This window comes from Octopus bimaculoides, chromosome Z, assembly GCF_046866305.1.
Source record: "Octopus bimaculoides isolate indiv1 chromosome Z, ASM4686630v1, whole genome shotgun sequence".
In the NCBI taxonomy this organism is placed as follows: domain Eukaryota; kingdom Metazoa; phylum Mollusca; class Cephalopoda; order Octopoda; family Octopodidae; genus Octopus; species Octopus bimaculoides.
In genome coordinates this window covers 5826421-5843275 of record NC_142944.1, presented here as the reverse complement: position 1 = coordinate 5843275, position 16855 = coordinate 5826421, and the positions used below count along the sequence as shown (strand labels likewise).

Genomic DNA, 16855 nt, shown 5'->3' with positions numbered 1-16855 from the left:
TTAAGAAACCAGTCAACCGCACTTTAAGAATCTCGCCAATCTGACAAATGCACAAATCAGATAGATTACATTCTCAGCTGGAAACAAGATTGAGGGGCTATTGTAAATACCAAAACTTTTCCTTGCGAAGAATGCATTACGTAGCATAGATTAGTGGTTAGTGATTTCAGGGTCAGAGTTAGTCAGGTACAGAAAAGTAAGCGGGTATGAAGAAGGAAGGCATGGACACTAAAAGAACTTTGAATAGGAGATACAGAGAAATTCTGACACATACGATTGTATGGAGGCGAGTTTAGATGCTTGTAACGTAGACAACAGGGAATGTCTACGAAATAACATGCTTAGAGCTACAGATATAACATGCAGCTGGAGTAAACTCTGAGCTACGCCAAAAACACGAGTAACAAGGTGATGGAATGATATGGGTCATAGGGCAGTTAAAGCTAAGAGACAGGCTTGGAAAGTGGTAGTAGGGAGTATTACCTAATGACTAGAAGGGCATCTTGGTTAAAGGAGAAGCAGAAAAGAAGATATTCTTATGTCCTGCAGCTTGAAGATCAGAGGCGTGAAGTGTCCAAGATTGCGAGTTTATGAGTGAGAGAGAATTGACATGGTAGTGAAAAGTGTTTTTGGAATGATGAAAACAAACTCGCCATCGATATGGAATAAATGAAACTGGCGTGGAAATGCTATTCTGATAAGGATTACCCCACGCTAACACAGTAAAGGGGTCAGCGACTCAAGTTGACAGCAGTGTGGTAGGTACGTAATCAATGATATGGAAAAAGGGAAAGTCACATTTCCATCAGGGGTAGTTACTGAGATGTTAAAAATATTTGGATGGTTAATCAAGTCATTCAGGAGGATGTCATATCACTAGATTAGGTTATGATGGTTACGGAGAAAGTCAGCACAATTGATTCTTGATAGAGTAGACGTGGATGGGATGCAGTTTAGCTTTGTTCCTAGAAGAGGCACCACAAATACAATCTTCCTAATGTGGCAACTGCAAAAGAAATACTCAACGAAGAATAAACCGCTATTCTTGGCTTTCGTTGATTTGGAGAAAGCATTTGACAGGGCACCATGTTCAGTAATTTGGTGATTACTGAGCAAACTAGATGTAGATGCAAATTTGTGAGGGCGGTAAAAGCTATGTACAAGGATGTAAGTAAGTAAAGTGAGATCCGGCAATGATTTCAGTAATGAATTTAGTGTGAAGCTCAGCTCTCTCCTATTCATTAAGGATATGGCTGTTTAATTCCTATATGCTGGTTACCTAGTTCTCATAGGGGAATTAGAGAGGAAATATTAGGCATGGAAACTAAACCTAGAATTGAGACGTCTTAAGGTAAGTCTTTGCTAAGATTACCTTAAGACCGCTCCTACTTACTTAAGTAGGACCCTGACAGCTTCAGGCATTAGGGAAATTGCCTTGCTCGACATACAAAAGACTAGTTACAAACTCCATACGCTGTAGTCGATGTAAACTATGGATATACAAGAAATGTAGCGGAACCACGGGCAAACTATCTGAGAATATAAGCTTCTTATACGATAGATGCACTGGAGGAGTAAGTAAGAGCACACCAGCACCGAAAATAGTTTCTCTCAAATGCTTGGATAGCTCACTAGCTTTTGTTATCTGGGAGAAGTGATTAGAAAAGGATGTAGTTGCTCTGGAAGCATAGTAGCCAGTGTCAGAACAGGTTGGAAAAAGTTTAGAAAGTTACTACCGCTGCTGACAACATAGATCTTTTCCCTCATAGTAAAAGGATTGTATGTTGCTAGTGTTAGAACTACAATGCTGCGTGGTAGTGAATGAAAAGGACTTGAGCAGACTGGAAAGAAATGAAACGAGCAGTGCAGCATAAGTCTGCATGAAAAACGTAGTACAAAAGTTCTGAGAGAAATATTGGACATAGAAATAGGCAGATGTAGTGTGTACGAGAGAAAATTCTGCTGGTATTTACATGCGATGCGTTTGTATTAGGACAGTTGTATAAAGAAGTGATGATCATAAAAGTGGATGGCAATAGCGAAAGAGGATAACCGAGAAAGACACAAGGCGAGGTGGCGAAGACTGATCTCGGGACCTTGAAGCTCATAGAGAGGATGACAAAGGACCAAGATGGCCGGTGATATGCGGTTCTCGAGAAGACCTGGCCACGTTAGCAAAACTGTTCCAGTAGAGTTGTGCGCGCGCATGCGGTATTGAGCACTCATTGTTCGACATTTACATATCAATGCTTCCGACGTCCCCACACACCAGATAAGCATTTAACATGAACAGAGAATGAAAACATTGTGAATTCCTGAGATTTTTCGTGTATTTATCCAAAACGGAGACGAACACCATTCCTTCATTGAAAAATTTAGCTATTTTTCTTAACATGAAAGCAACACGAAGAAAGAAATTTTATCCACCAATCCGCTGTTGAGCACTCATTCTCACTGTTCGGCATTTATGTGTGTGTATACACATGGATATATAATATATGTGTGCGTGCGCACAATTGGTCCTTCTGAAGACACACGTCACCTACCTAACAGCAGTTCTTCATAGATACCACTTTCTTTACAACTCAGAACCACTTCAGTTGTTATCCATCTTTCATTAATTACTCTGACCCCTACCCATACTTTCATTTATCCCTCATCTACCCTTACTATGCCACTAAATTCTCTCCTCCTCCCTCTTACTCTTCCTCATACACTCTCGCAACCTTATCTACCAGTATGTCAGCTATCTTTCGACCTCGTTTACGGAGTTATTTCTATTCTGCTATTCCACACTACCATCTAACTCCTACCACTCTCACACTCATTCCTATCCACCTTGTACCTTGAGAGTCCACTCTGTTACCTCATCAAGCAACGATGAAAATGTCTGCATTCTTTTGTGGTGTATAAAAACACGTGAAATATATATAAACCTAACAAAACCCACACAACCTAGGATAAGTTTATTTTTAACTACCAAATTTTAACGAAAAAAAAAAAAAAAGCTGCAGCAGACGTGGGTGTGTGGTAAGAAGCTTGCTTCCCAACCACATGGTTCCGGGTTCAGTCTCATTGCATGACACCTTGGGCAGGTGTCTTCTATTATAACCGCGCGCTGATCAAAGCACTGTGAGTGGATTTGATAGACGGAAACTGAAAGAAGTCCGTCGTATATATATATGTGTATGTGTGTGTGCGTGTCTGTTTTTGTCCTCTCCGTCGCTTGACAACCGATGCTGGTGTGTTTATGTCCCCGTAATCTAGCGGTTCGGCAAAAGAGACCGATAGAATAAGTACTAGGCTTACAAAGAATAAGTCCTGGGATTGATTTCTTCGACTAAAAAACCCTTTAAGTCAGTGCTCCAGTACGGCCGCAGTCAAATGACTGAAACAAGTAAAAGAATAAAAGAAAAACCCGTGGTGCGATCAGTAGGAAGAGACTGAAAGAATGACTGGCACACTGTGGTCCTTCGAGAAGAGTCCTGACCAAAAACAAGCCAAGACAAAACAACACTTTATGTACGTTGCCCAACTGCCAGATCAAAAATGGAAATATATGTCTGCAGTCATTCATGTACAAAATCACGAGGAGCAAATGTAATGAATGTCACACCAGAAGTACTATCAGACAAGTTCATATACGAGCTAAAGAATGCGATACTAATGTTTCTTACGTCAGAAACACTCAAGGAAATGCCACACTCAAGACATTTAGGTTTCCATTGAAGCCATAGAAACACGGGGAACTTGAAAGCAAAGAAGCTCTTTTCATTAACAGGTACAGCAACAGACGCAAACTACAGATTGGCGACTGTAGCAAAACAACCCTTTATACACAACCTTGAATTATTGAAATACCAGGTAAAAGTACTAACCATCGATCTGTATTTTTTTATTTTTAGGATTTGCATTGTTTTGGCTTTATAAAAAAAATAGTTAAAAAAAACGTACGCACACATATATCTCTATGAAAATAAAATTTGTAATACTGCCTTTGAAATTCAAATTTCACATCTGCTGTAAGCCATGGTAGTGCTAACCCCTACACCAAAGCAGTCACAATCCTTAAATCGCCTGAATTAGCAATAGAAGTAAGTATCCACAATGACTTGTCAATGGAGATCTCAGCCCTGACTATTCAAGTTTTCCGGTGATCTGATGAGCTAGCTCTCCTTATTTTAATTAATTTGTGAATAATGTATAATGTTGAACATACATACTACTGCAAACATGTATCCATAATTTCTTACATACTGAAATTAGTATTTCATGAAGAAGGTTACAAAACGGCTGTAATCCAATGGAAGTCATGTGGTTAAATAAATAAATATTCACCTTTTGTACCTCCTGACTTTATGGTTTTATATACACCTCATGAAATAATTTCATTGACTGGATCTTATGTGCAAGGTATAGCATTATATATTTAATAAGATAGATAGACAGATAAGTAAAGAGAACTCATTGGAACTGACATTCAATAAAAGGAACAGCTTATAGCATTTAGATACAAAATTGAACAGAAAAACTAAAAAAATGAATAAAATATTCAGTTTTGTCGCATATATGAACAATAAATTTATATGTAATTTACTATGCACATGCTTGACGAGAGGTTAACAAAATAGTGCAAATTTATTTGTGCACATGCGTTATCCATCCAGTTTCAGTCAATTTCTGCACATATGCTATAGGTATCAGTGCCAGAGATTTATTTTTCAAACAATCTAATGCTACACAAACATATTATAAAAGTAAAAAGGTATCTGTCGGTTTTGATATTCAGTTTTTCAATCAACTGAACCGCCGTTTTGATTTACTATAAGTGATCTTATTATTCCAGACGTGTATCCTTAACATAATCTTCAAACAGAAACAATGTGTCACAAGGAAGCTAGACTTCTGAATTGTAGGCTGGATCCATCAAACAAGCTTCCTCTGTTCTCATCTAGCCAAGTGTACTCACAAGGCTACAACAGAAGACATTTCATGCAGTGGAACAGAACTTTGGCCATGTAGTATTCACATGTACATACACATTTAAGAATTTTTATTATTGTAGTTCCATACTATTATTACAAAATTGCATAATATATTGTAAGTGTAATAATTGTATCAACATTTCATCTTCCTCTATGATCACAATATGTTGATAGAATTATACCTTTCAGGTTTTTTAAGATGTAATTTACTGTTAAAAACATATGAAGTAGTTTCTTGAGAAACTATTGTATCTCCCAAATAAGTAAACTACTTGGTAGAAAGAAACAGAGTATCATTATTTGATAATGCACTGCAAAGTGATGATAATCTGTTGTTCTGAGTTCAATCCTTCTGACAGGAATGGTTGTCTGTAAAACTGCTATCTTTCCAATTAGAAATTTCCATCTCATTCTCTTATAGAAAGCCAATCAACAGTAGACTTCCTCGAATAGAAAACATAAGACAGATTGAGTATGTTCAGATGATAGGATTATGGGAAATAATCTCAAATGTAATTCTAAAGTTGACATTTAGTGTTAAGTCCTTGTAAAATGTTGATGCTAAACTGCATCAACTTGATGGTTACGAAAAAAGATCAGAGAGGCTATTGCAGAAAGAAGGAAATAAAATTTGATTATGTTAGGAATATTTCTTTCTAGAATTTTATTAGATGATCAACATAGTATATGAAAAGTAGACTGATGAAGGCTTTGTGGGACTCAAGAAATGTAGAAAAGTTACCTGTGAAATTGTTAGTGTACAAGTATACATATAGTCAGTTATGACATTTATATAAAATCAATAATCTCCTAATATAATAATGCATAGTGTTTTTATATATTTGTCCAGAATCACACAGGATGTGGAGGAGGAGGAGAAAATAGTAACTCAGTGAAGAAGTAGTGAGAGTAATATCCCTGACTGAGAGGGAGCGAGAGAAACAAAGGGGTGATAGATGAATAAGGAAGGGGTGATAAAAAAAAAAAAAAAATCAGCGTTTCAACTTTGTGTGACTATATGTGTTTGTGCACAAAGGAAGTATGTGTGATTATCATGCACCTTATTTATTTATAAAATACTACAATTAACTGTCATTATTGACGACACGTGGTCAGCTAGTTGATACAATAATTCATTAACTATGGTTTTCTGTAATGTCTTCAGTTTTTTTTATTCCTATTCAAGTAATTTTTCACTTACTTCCAGGTTGCAACCAGTCATAATACTCTTTTTTTTTTTTTTACTATTTTACTTATTTCAGTCATTTGACTGCGGTCATGCTGGAGCATCACCTTTAGTCAAGTAAATTGACCCCAGGACTTATTCTTTGTAAGCCTAGTACTTATTCTATCGGTCTCTTTTGCCAAACCGCTAAGGTACGGGAACGTAAACACACCAACATCGGTTGTCAAGTGATGTTGGGGGGACAAACACAGACACACAAACATATATACGATGGGCTTCTTCTTTCAGTTTCCGTCTACCAAATCCACTCACAAGGCTTTGGTCAGCCCGAGGCTATAGTAGAAGACACTTGCCCAAGGTGCCACACAGTGGGACTGAACCCAGAACCATGTGGTTGGTAAGCAAGCTACTTACCACACAGCCACTCCTGCGCCTATGTATATGTATATATATATATATATCTATAGATGTAAAGGAAATATGTTTGGATCATCAATTCTTCTGGCTTGTTAGCTCAACTGAATACATAGAAACCAACCACTGTTGTTTAATTACGATGCTAATACAGGTTAAGAACTATTCCTTTCTATAAGCATCAATGACTGAAGCCAGAATAATATGGTGAATCTAGAGTATGTTTCCCTTGCTTTAATAGTTATATACATGCTATAATAGATAGAGTTGTAAGCTGGAGTCAAGCGAAAATGGCTTGAACAGAAATAAAGTTTCTTCTATATATTTAAATTACAGAGAAGTCATCTCAAAATGTGACATGAAACAATTTAATGTATTCAACACACTAATCAACTCTCTAATTATTGGTTTAAGGAAGAAAACAAGACTCTAAGTACATTCATTATCTTTCTCTATTCTTAAAATTAAATCTGTAGCTGACTTTGCATTTAAAAGGAAAGAAAGCTCTGTGTGCAAACTAATATCTACTTAATTCAAATAAACTACAGAGGAAGTCCATAAACTGAAATACATATGTGTAGTTACAATTCATTATAATTATGGAATAACCATTTCACAATTAAATATGAAGCATTTTTACTATGATGCAACTATGTAAAAAATAAATTTCATGAACTTTATTATTCAGGACTCATTAATTTCTGTTTTTTGTTAGAATAAATTAAAAAGAATAGAATAGGGAAGACAAGAATTGTTTTGCTATAGTGATCATTTAATCCAGTAGTTCCCAACCATTAAAAAAAATTTATCTATGGACCCCCACCCCCCTTTAGTTACCATTTTATTTCAGTGGACCCCCCCGCCTCCAGCCATTCGATGTTTAAAAATTAGTTTTATAGATACTTCTTTCAAAATACCATTTCTGTTTTTCACACATTCACTTGTGTAGGTTTGCAACAGCACTCTCTGAGAGAAAATGCTTCAGAGGCCAGAAACATGTAAAAAGAAATTTAGCTCTTTCTTATAATAAATACATTTAAACCAAAATCTTCAATGGATCCTTTAAATACTATTGTAGTTCTCCAATTTACTATTCCGATTGCATGACTCCCCAAAAATCTTATATGGGCCCCCCAGCTGAGAACCACTGATTCAATACAAAACAGAAATTCATCATTTCTCATAAATTGCAATATTTTTCTTTTAACTTGCTATAGGTTTTGTTCCATAAATTCTCAAGGAATTCCTCCAGCTAAAATTGCCAAGAAATCGAGGTTTTGTTGAAATGTAATCAAGAGAAATGTTTTCTATAATGTTACGAAATATGTTTCACACAATGAAGGCAAAAAACACATAGTGTCTATTATGAATCAAGTTTACTGGTGAAACATTCTACCATTAAAGAGAGAGAGAGGGGGGGGTGTTTAAATTTAGATTCTACAAAATTCAGACTTAATTATATTTTACAAGAAATAACAACTAATATATGTTAAATGTTAGATAACAAAACTTGATAAATTGTAGATTTAGGTATGAAAGTTCCTGAAATATAATATACTTTCTGAGATCTTTATGCAATAAATGAATCCACACATAGGAAAAGAAAAATCAAATGCTAATTGAACTTCAGCAGGTAAAACATTGATGATTGGATAATGTTATCCTGTTGGTTCGTCAATATTTTCATGAAATTATTTAAAAATGTCAAATTTACATAAATACACAAGAAAAAAGAAAAAAAAAAGATTCCTTTAAAATTTTTTTTTTATTATAACAAATGATAGACAAAGGGTCATCTCTTCATTTTTTTCTTTTTCTTTTCTTTTTTTTTTTGGAAAATCTAATATCTTCCTATTAGAAATATTTTAATGGTTTATTTAGCTTAAAAAATAGTGTACATAACTGTATTTTTGAAACTGTCTAATTCTCAAAATAGAAAAATAAAAGCAAAAAACAGAAAACTGAGTGAGATTGTTATAATAAGTACAATGGTAGCATTATTATTATAAGATATGTATATGTATCTATATATGTACACATGATTATGTGTGTATGTATGTGTGTGTCTACATATATATACACATAGGTAATATGTATGTGTGTGTGTGTGTGTGTTGCTTATATATATATATATATATATATATATAAATGTTAATGTTTGTTTACTGATGAAAAGACTCAATATTGGATGCCAAGTCAAATTTACTATAAACATGAGAGTTGAATGTGACTTTTAGACTTTCTCAAAGCTTGTATGAACTGTCCATTTGACCACACCTTGAAATAAGCGACATTTGCAGTCACAGACAACCCTTTTTATACATTTATGATATGCACACAAACCCCCACACACACACGTACGTACATACATGTGTATGCATACAGTATGTGCACATTTTAGACACATAAAATTGAGTGACGGGTGTTATCACTGAAGTAGGTATATAAATGTGTATATGAATATATATGTACATGTCATGTATGTTTATATATATATATATGTGTGTGTGTGTGCGTATGTATTTATTTCTTAGAGACAGGTCTCTCTCTTTCTCACACACACACACACAAGCACTTATGTAAAGTTACATATATAATTGTATATAAATACACACATACATATATACTTAAATATGTATTTATAAAATTGTTTCGGGAGCATCAACCATGTAAGTTCAAACAATAAGAAAATTATAACTGGGCAAAATGTTAATTACCAAATATTTAATTAATTAAAAAAAAATTCTTGATTGTATCCCTAATTTATTTTGTAAATATGCAAACAAAATCCTTAACACTAGTATTAATATAGGGTCTACTTAAAATTTTTTTAAAGAGTTAAATAATGTTTTTAAAAAGTTACACTAATATATAAATTGCTCTTAGATTATTCAACGATTTAAAAAAAAAATGTTCAGCTATAAAATTTAAAAACAAGTTTTTAAAAGTGAAAATATTTTATTACATTTTTTTGTTTTGTTAGCAATATTTAGCAGACATCGATGCTATCTTGTCAATACCGATTAGGGTCCAATCAGCAAGTTGAATTATTATTTAGCTTCGTTAGTAGTTAAAATACTTGAGCTGACACAATTTTACATTAGCATCACTTATAAAATGAAACAGCTATCATAATGGCCCACTACTATCCATAGCAAATAAAACATTACTAATTACATTTGCAAAAGTTCATAAAAAAAAAAAAATGAAAGCAAAAAAAGCAAATGCTTTATTATATTACAATAAAATCCAAACTGCTCCTGTTTGAAAAATGTCCTTCATATGCTTGGAACTCGACAGAATATGGTATAATGAAAATGATGCTGAAGAAGATAATGAGTTAATGAAAGTAATTATGAATTATGACTTTTATAGTGGTGATGACAATGATGATGATAACTGATTATGATGATTATGACAAGCTGCAGCTGATGATGTAATTAAACTAAAATATTTTAAATATACCTATAGCATTTGTAAAAATTCAATATCTAAATTTAATTTAAAAAAACAATAGTAATAATAATAGTCAGAGGACTAAAGGTCAGATTTGCTATCTAACCTTTATGAAAGGGAGCTTTTCCATAAGATATGCAGAAAATAAAGCATTATTTTATACACTGGCAACAGCTGTAAAACTAAACAGCCATAGGAATAATATTCTTTGTTCGAGTGGTTTTTAAATCTTAAAAGAATCTAAATTTAATCAAATTTAAAGAATTACCTTTTCTGACCAGAAAATTCTTTAATTTTATTACTGACATTATTCATTTTTGGATTTGGAGTAAGCTGAGGAAATTGTATTAATCAAATAACACCTTCACTGTTGCAATTCCAAAGATAAAAAGCATTATTTAAAAATTTATTTGTACAATTTTAAATCAAACATCATGTCACAATGCAAAATGCAAAATAATTAGGGATTTAATCAATATAATATTAAAAAATATTTTTATCTTAAGACAAACAGCAAGAAATAAAACAAACCATATATATTGGGAAGATAATTATCATATCATTGTTTAATAAAGTCTGTAGCTTCAGTTTCTTAGTAACAGTAAAGTATGAGACCAATTTTAGCTTATAAAAAGAAACTGAGGATGTACCAGTTTTCTTTGATACTTTGTGGCATAAGAAATTAACAAATGCCAAAACTGTCTTTAATAATGGTGAATGTTGTATAATCACTTTAGACAATAACTTGAAACCTTATGAAGTTATTAAAGTATCATGTTCAAATGAAAAAAACAAAAAAAACAAAAAAACTTATACTTTATGTAAAATGAAATTTGATAAATGATAATTCAATAATACAATGTCTTTGACATCATTGCAGTATGCATATTGGAAGAATACAGGAATAATACATACTTGTATGTAACAAGACTAACATTAAACAATGATTTTTATCTATTTAGAATTTCCAAAGAAAAAAATAATGTGAAAGAAAATTCATTGTTACAGAATGGTTTCTCTCATGTCTTAGGCATTTCTTGATAGCTGATATATGTACATTGTTGGCCCAGTAATCTAACGGACTTCAGTTTATAAATCAGTGATGATGTAAAATTTAACACCTTAAGTCTTTCATTAAAAGTAATAAGAAATTATTTATAACTGAATTGAAATGCATGAAAGTATGAAATTAATGAAAGATATTTGAGGCATTTATCGTAATTGATGAAAGGCAATAATAATCTGCAATAAACTGGTTCTAATATTATGTTCCTCAAAAGAATTTTAAATAAATCTTTATCTAAAATAAAACTGGAGGATATTTTAGAATTTTAATGTTAATTTTGTTTTCAATTAGATGAATCTAGTATAAATTAAACTAAATAGAAGAGAAATTATATTAGATTTCAATTGATCAAAAGCTGTCAAGTTTTGTGAAGGGATTATTATAAAACTAGCATGAATGTGCCAAAAAAGTCATCAAACTGTTTGTCTATTTTATTAAGAAGGACATGGATATCTATATCTGTGGGAGTTATCTGAATCACAGGTGATTTTTAAGAAATGAAGTACAATTACTTCTAGGAAACAATTTTCATAGCTAATAAGTTCAGTAAAATATTTAATAGGTTATTTAAAAAAAATTTTTCCTTCCAACTGAAGCAATACTGCAAGAATATATGAAAACTTGAGCTATCATTACAATAATAAGAAAGATATATGAAAAATGTAGCAATTTTTTTGAAAAGGTTTTATATTTAACCTGCATACTCATTAGAGTTTTGAGGTTAAATTTACTCATTATCTAAAAGTTATATGATGGAAGATAACATAAATTTGTTCAAGTTGTAATTTTAAATAATCAATTTTTAAAAAATGAAGTGATAATTTTTCAAATTATAATTCATTTCTACATTAAATGAAAATACTATTCAGTTATGATTTGATAAAATTTATACACACATGCATATTAGATGTGCATATATATTTATATACACGTCTATTATAAAATGTGTACATAAATTTATACACAGATGTCTGTATTATTAACATTTGAAATGAATTTATTTCTAATTACTTTTTTAATAAATTTATAAAAATAATCTTTAAAAATTATTCTGAATAATGTTAATGTTTAATATCTACTTTTGATATCCCAATGAATAAGAAGACATAGTTTCATGACACTAAAATGGTGTACAATCTTTCATAGCCGTTTATCTGCAGTGCTAGAACTAGAAAGATTAAACCTATTGCTAGTTAAGTTGAAGTTAAGCTAAAGTTTATGCAGAGTTTGTCCAACAATTTTTGGAATTATCTAGAATTTTTTTAGAACATTTAATTCTATTAAATATTTGTATCTTTAGTATCAGAATTGGGTACAATTTCAAGATTGGCTTCTGCTGATTTTTCAATTAAATGATTTTGAACAGTAGCGGATTCTTCTGCAGCAATTTCTGGTTCACAGTCATAATCACACCGAGTGATTAGCGTCACTTTCGTAAGATCCTCATTGGGCCGCAGTTGGTATGACTTGAGCATTGGACGTAGCAAGTATTCAATTCTCTGCAAATGTTAAAAGAATTAAAATAATTATAAGATGTGTTTTTTTTAAATTTTTTATTAAGCATTGTTTGTAATTATATTTTCTTAAATATAAACTATTTGTCAGTTACTGAACTTTGTTTTATTTTTAAGATTTCATAAAAAAAAACAACCTTATAACAAGAAAACTTATATAATAAATTAGATATGATTTTCTTTATTAAATTATTAGACATTGCATTCAAATAGATGAATCAAAAATTAATATTGTGCAATATGATAACATAAGTATATGTATGTAACATATACATACTTACACACACACGTGATGGTGAATAAATAATACCTAATAAATAAATAATATATAAATATATATACACACACACACATACATACACTTGTATATATATGCACACACAATGATTTGCATCATCATCATCATCATTTAATGTCCATTGTCCATGCTGGCATGGATTGGATAGTTTGACCAGAGCTGGTAAGCTGAGGGGCTGCACCAGGCTCCAATCTGATCTGGCAGAGTTTCTACAGCTGGATGCCCTTCTTAATGCCAACCATTCGAAGAGTGTAATGGGTGCCATTTGCACAACACTAGTATCTGCCACTACTGTGATTTCACTTGGCTTGATGGGTCTTCTCAAGCATGACACAATGCCAAAGGTCTCAGTCATTTGTCATTGCCTCCATGAAGCCCATTGCTCGAAAGGTGTGTTTCATGTGCCACAGGCACAGTTGCTAGTTCCGCGACACCAGCATTGGCCATATTACCTCCATGAGGCCCAATGCTCTAAAGATACTTTTTATGTGCCACTGGTACAGGTGCCAATTACACAACGCCAATAACTGCCACAACTATGATTTTACTTTGCTTGATAGGTTTTTGCAAGCATGGCATATCGGCAAATGTCTCAGTTGATAGTAATTAACTCTATGAGGCCCAGCGTTTGAAGACCATGCTTCACCATCTCATTCCATGTCTTCCTAGGTATCCCTCTTCCACTGGTATTCTTAATGTGTTCCGGCAGATTTGAACACATATTCTAATTGCTGTTGCTTATGTCACAGGAGAACATTTCTTTTACAAAGCATATTCATATTTAAATCTGCTAGAACACATTAAGAATATGCAAATTGGAAAAAAATAAAGGTGAATTTTGATTTTGTCGTGCAAATTCTGTCCCTACATGAAAATTTGTGCTTATTATTAATTAACATACAATGTAATAAAATATAACTAATTTTGTAAAATAAATCTGATGTACATTATCTAAAATCAGTTTCTACTTCTGGTGGTATTCAATCATTTCAAATTTTTCTGTTTGCAGTGTATATAGGAGGAGACACTTGTACAGTACTGCACATTGAGCACAAATTTCCTGATATAGTCTTCAGTCAACCAAAGTCTTGTGAGTGGATTTGGTAGAGACTGAAGGAAGGCCTTTGTTGCATAAAAACAATGTCAGTGCAAAAACAGTATTTTACCTGGAAATAAGGGAGGGTTGATCATAGTAGCTACTACTAATTTCACTATCCCTTTCAAACATACATATGTATAAACGAGTCTAATGGAAGTGATGACACGTGATCGAGACCTTTGGTGATTTGCTGTGCTTGAGAAGACATGTCAAGCTGACTATAGCCACTGCTGGTGGTTTGTAAATTACACCCATGCCAGCAACATGTAAAAAGCACCCACTACACTCTTGGTTGACATTAGGAAAGGCATCCAACCATAAAAATCAAGCGAAATCCGATTGAAGCTTGGCACAACAGACTTAGCGGTCCTAGTCAAACTGTCAAATCCATGGAAATGGATGCTAAATGATGATGGTGATGATGATGATGATGACACACCTACTAAAAAGAAATGGTAAGTTGCTAATAACTTACTGTTTTGAGTGATCCCTTTGTTTTGTAGATGTTAATAAACATTACTAGAGGAATAAATATAATTGAAGAGCATGCCATTGTCCAGCCGATAGATACCGCCCAGTGAGGGTAATGATATTCGATCACTTTCCTCTTGTACGTTAGTTCAGAATAGCTGATAGTACTCAGGACGAAGACGATCTAAAACAAACAAAAATAGTATTTAATAATAATTCAAAATGCTAGAGATATCTTTTAAGTCTTTTGCTCTGAATTCCAGGAATTTGTGAAAGTTTTGGTATTACAAATAAAAACAATAAGTTAAAAGAAAACAAGTAAAATTAAGAGAAAGCCTGTTAAAATACACCAACTGATGTACTAAGTCTGATCAGAGCTGCCTCAGAAACATTGCAGTCCCAGGGGCAAATCAATGCACAGGGCCCTGTAGTACTTATTGACATCAAGCCACAACAACACAAATTAAATGAAGTTTTCACTTTATAAAAATACATCAGAATCAGGCCCCTAGGCAACTGCCCAATGTGCCCACATCTTGAGACAGTAGTGGGTTTGATCCTTCATTGATAAAACAACAGTTCACTGGATCTATCTCTGTTCAAGTGTTATTTTTAAACACACAGTTATCAGTTCAAGCTGACAATTAATCATAATTTGTCCAAGGAAACCTAAATGAAGGCATCGGGCACTGTTCCTATTCCTCAGAATAATTAATAAAAAAGGAATATGAAAGAAAATAAACCACTAGTTATATAAATGTCTATTAATCATTAGATACATAGTGAAGTTGCACAAGTACGGAAGTGAACCTGTGTTTTAGCAGATCAATACAAATTAAAGTTTTCACTTTATAAAAGTACATTAATTCAATAATTTAAAATGTACTCTATAGAGTTACTGCATAATGGTTGAATAATTTTGTAAACATTGCATCACTGTTTTCTTGATTTCATTTTTCTTTATAGTTGGTGATTGCATCAACAACTTCAACATGAAATAGCAGAGAAAGGGGGGGAAAAAAGCAAAATTGACAATACCTGACAACTGGTTCCAAGTATGTGCTACAGACATAAGCCAAATATCAATACTAGTCTACTTGCTAATCACTCACTTGGACATATAATCTATGTTGGGATATCACAAATGTTCTCATGTTCTATAGTTGCTAACACTACAAATTGTATCAGTTATGGCACAAATATATGGTTTTTAGATGCTGACATTTTCCTTGGCTTTCTTTTGTGAGTTGCAAAGATAACTCATCACAGTGGAGTTATTAATTTAATAGCCAGTTAATACACCTTACTACATGGTGCTTAATACCTGAATTTGCTTATCTAATTTCTTTAGAAATTTACTTCTTCAATAAAGAGACTGAAAAATAAAAAGCAAGGTTTGAATATAATCTATTTACTTTGTCAGAGAAAAAGAGTAAACAAATAATTTTCTTTCTGGGACAATATGTCACTAGTACCCTAAATTCACTTATAATCTCAATGAAACATAATCAGAGCAAACCATTCTTTACTTTATGCATTACATTTTTGTTTTTGTGCTGAAATTTATTAGTTATAAACAGGGATTGAAATTTGGACTTACAATAATACTTTCCACTCCCAAAATCAAAGACCTTTAAATGACAGTTAATAATGTAAAGACATCCATTCAGGTTTGATGGTTTGTCCAGACCAATGTAGCCTTTCCACAATAGATGTGCCAACTAAGCAATAAAGTATGAATGTCTGGTTTGGGTTTAAGCCACATTGGTCTTTTCCTAGCTGAAATATATCATCTGTACATGCCAAAGCTACAAGTGGTAGTTGTTGTTGTTGTTGGCATTCCGTCTCTTACCACGTTGAGGGTTCCAGTTGATCCACTTGTGCAACTTCACTATGTATCCGGTTGATCCGATCAACGGAACAGCCTGCTCGTGAAATTAACGTGCAACTGGCTGAGCACTCCACAGACACGTGTACCCTTAACGTAGTTCTCGGGGATATTCAGCGTGACACACAGTGTGAGACAAGGCTGACCCTTTGAATTACAGGTACAACAGAAACAGGAAGTAAGAGTGAGAGAAAGTTGTGGTGGAAGAGTACAGCAGGGTTCGCCACCATCCCCTGCCGGAGCCTTGTGGAGCTTTAGGTGTTTTCGCTCAATAAACACTCACAACGCCCGGTCTGAGAATCGAAACCGTGATCCTATTACCGTGAGTCCGCTGCCCTAACCGCTGGGCCATTGCGCCTCTACACAAATGGTAGTAGTAACTCGCTAAATATATAGATATATCTATTAAACACACATATAAACAAGTATGTATTTAATTACAGGTGAGAACATTTTATGAAGTATGTGAAAACCTGAA

General features: G+C 33.2%; 1 protein-coding gene across 3 annotated transcripts in view; it reads right to left on the bottom strand.

Annotated features, from left to right (window-relative positions):
- Nucleotides 1–9523: 9523 nt before the first annotated feature.
- Nucleotides 9524–16855, bottom strand: part of LOC106876957 (sodium- and chloride-dependent taurine transporter) — an 88438-nt gene continuing 81106 nt past the window's right edge. For all 3 annotated transcript variants that reach the window (XM_014925737.3, XM_089365444.1, XM_014925729.3), the window contains exons 13-14: nt 14494–14673; nt 9524–12606 (exon numbers count right to left, since the gene is read on the bottom strand). In XM_014925737.3, the coding sequence (XP_014781223.1) occupies nt 12388–12606; nt 14494–14673 (399 nt within the window). In that variant the 3' untranslated portion in view covers nt 9524–12387. The remainder of the gene's footprint in view (nt 12607–14493; nt 14674–16855) is intronic.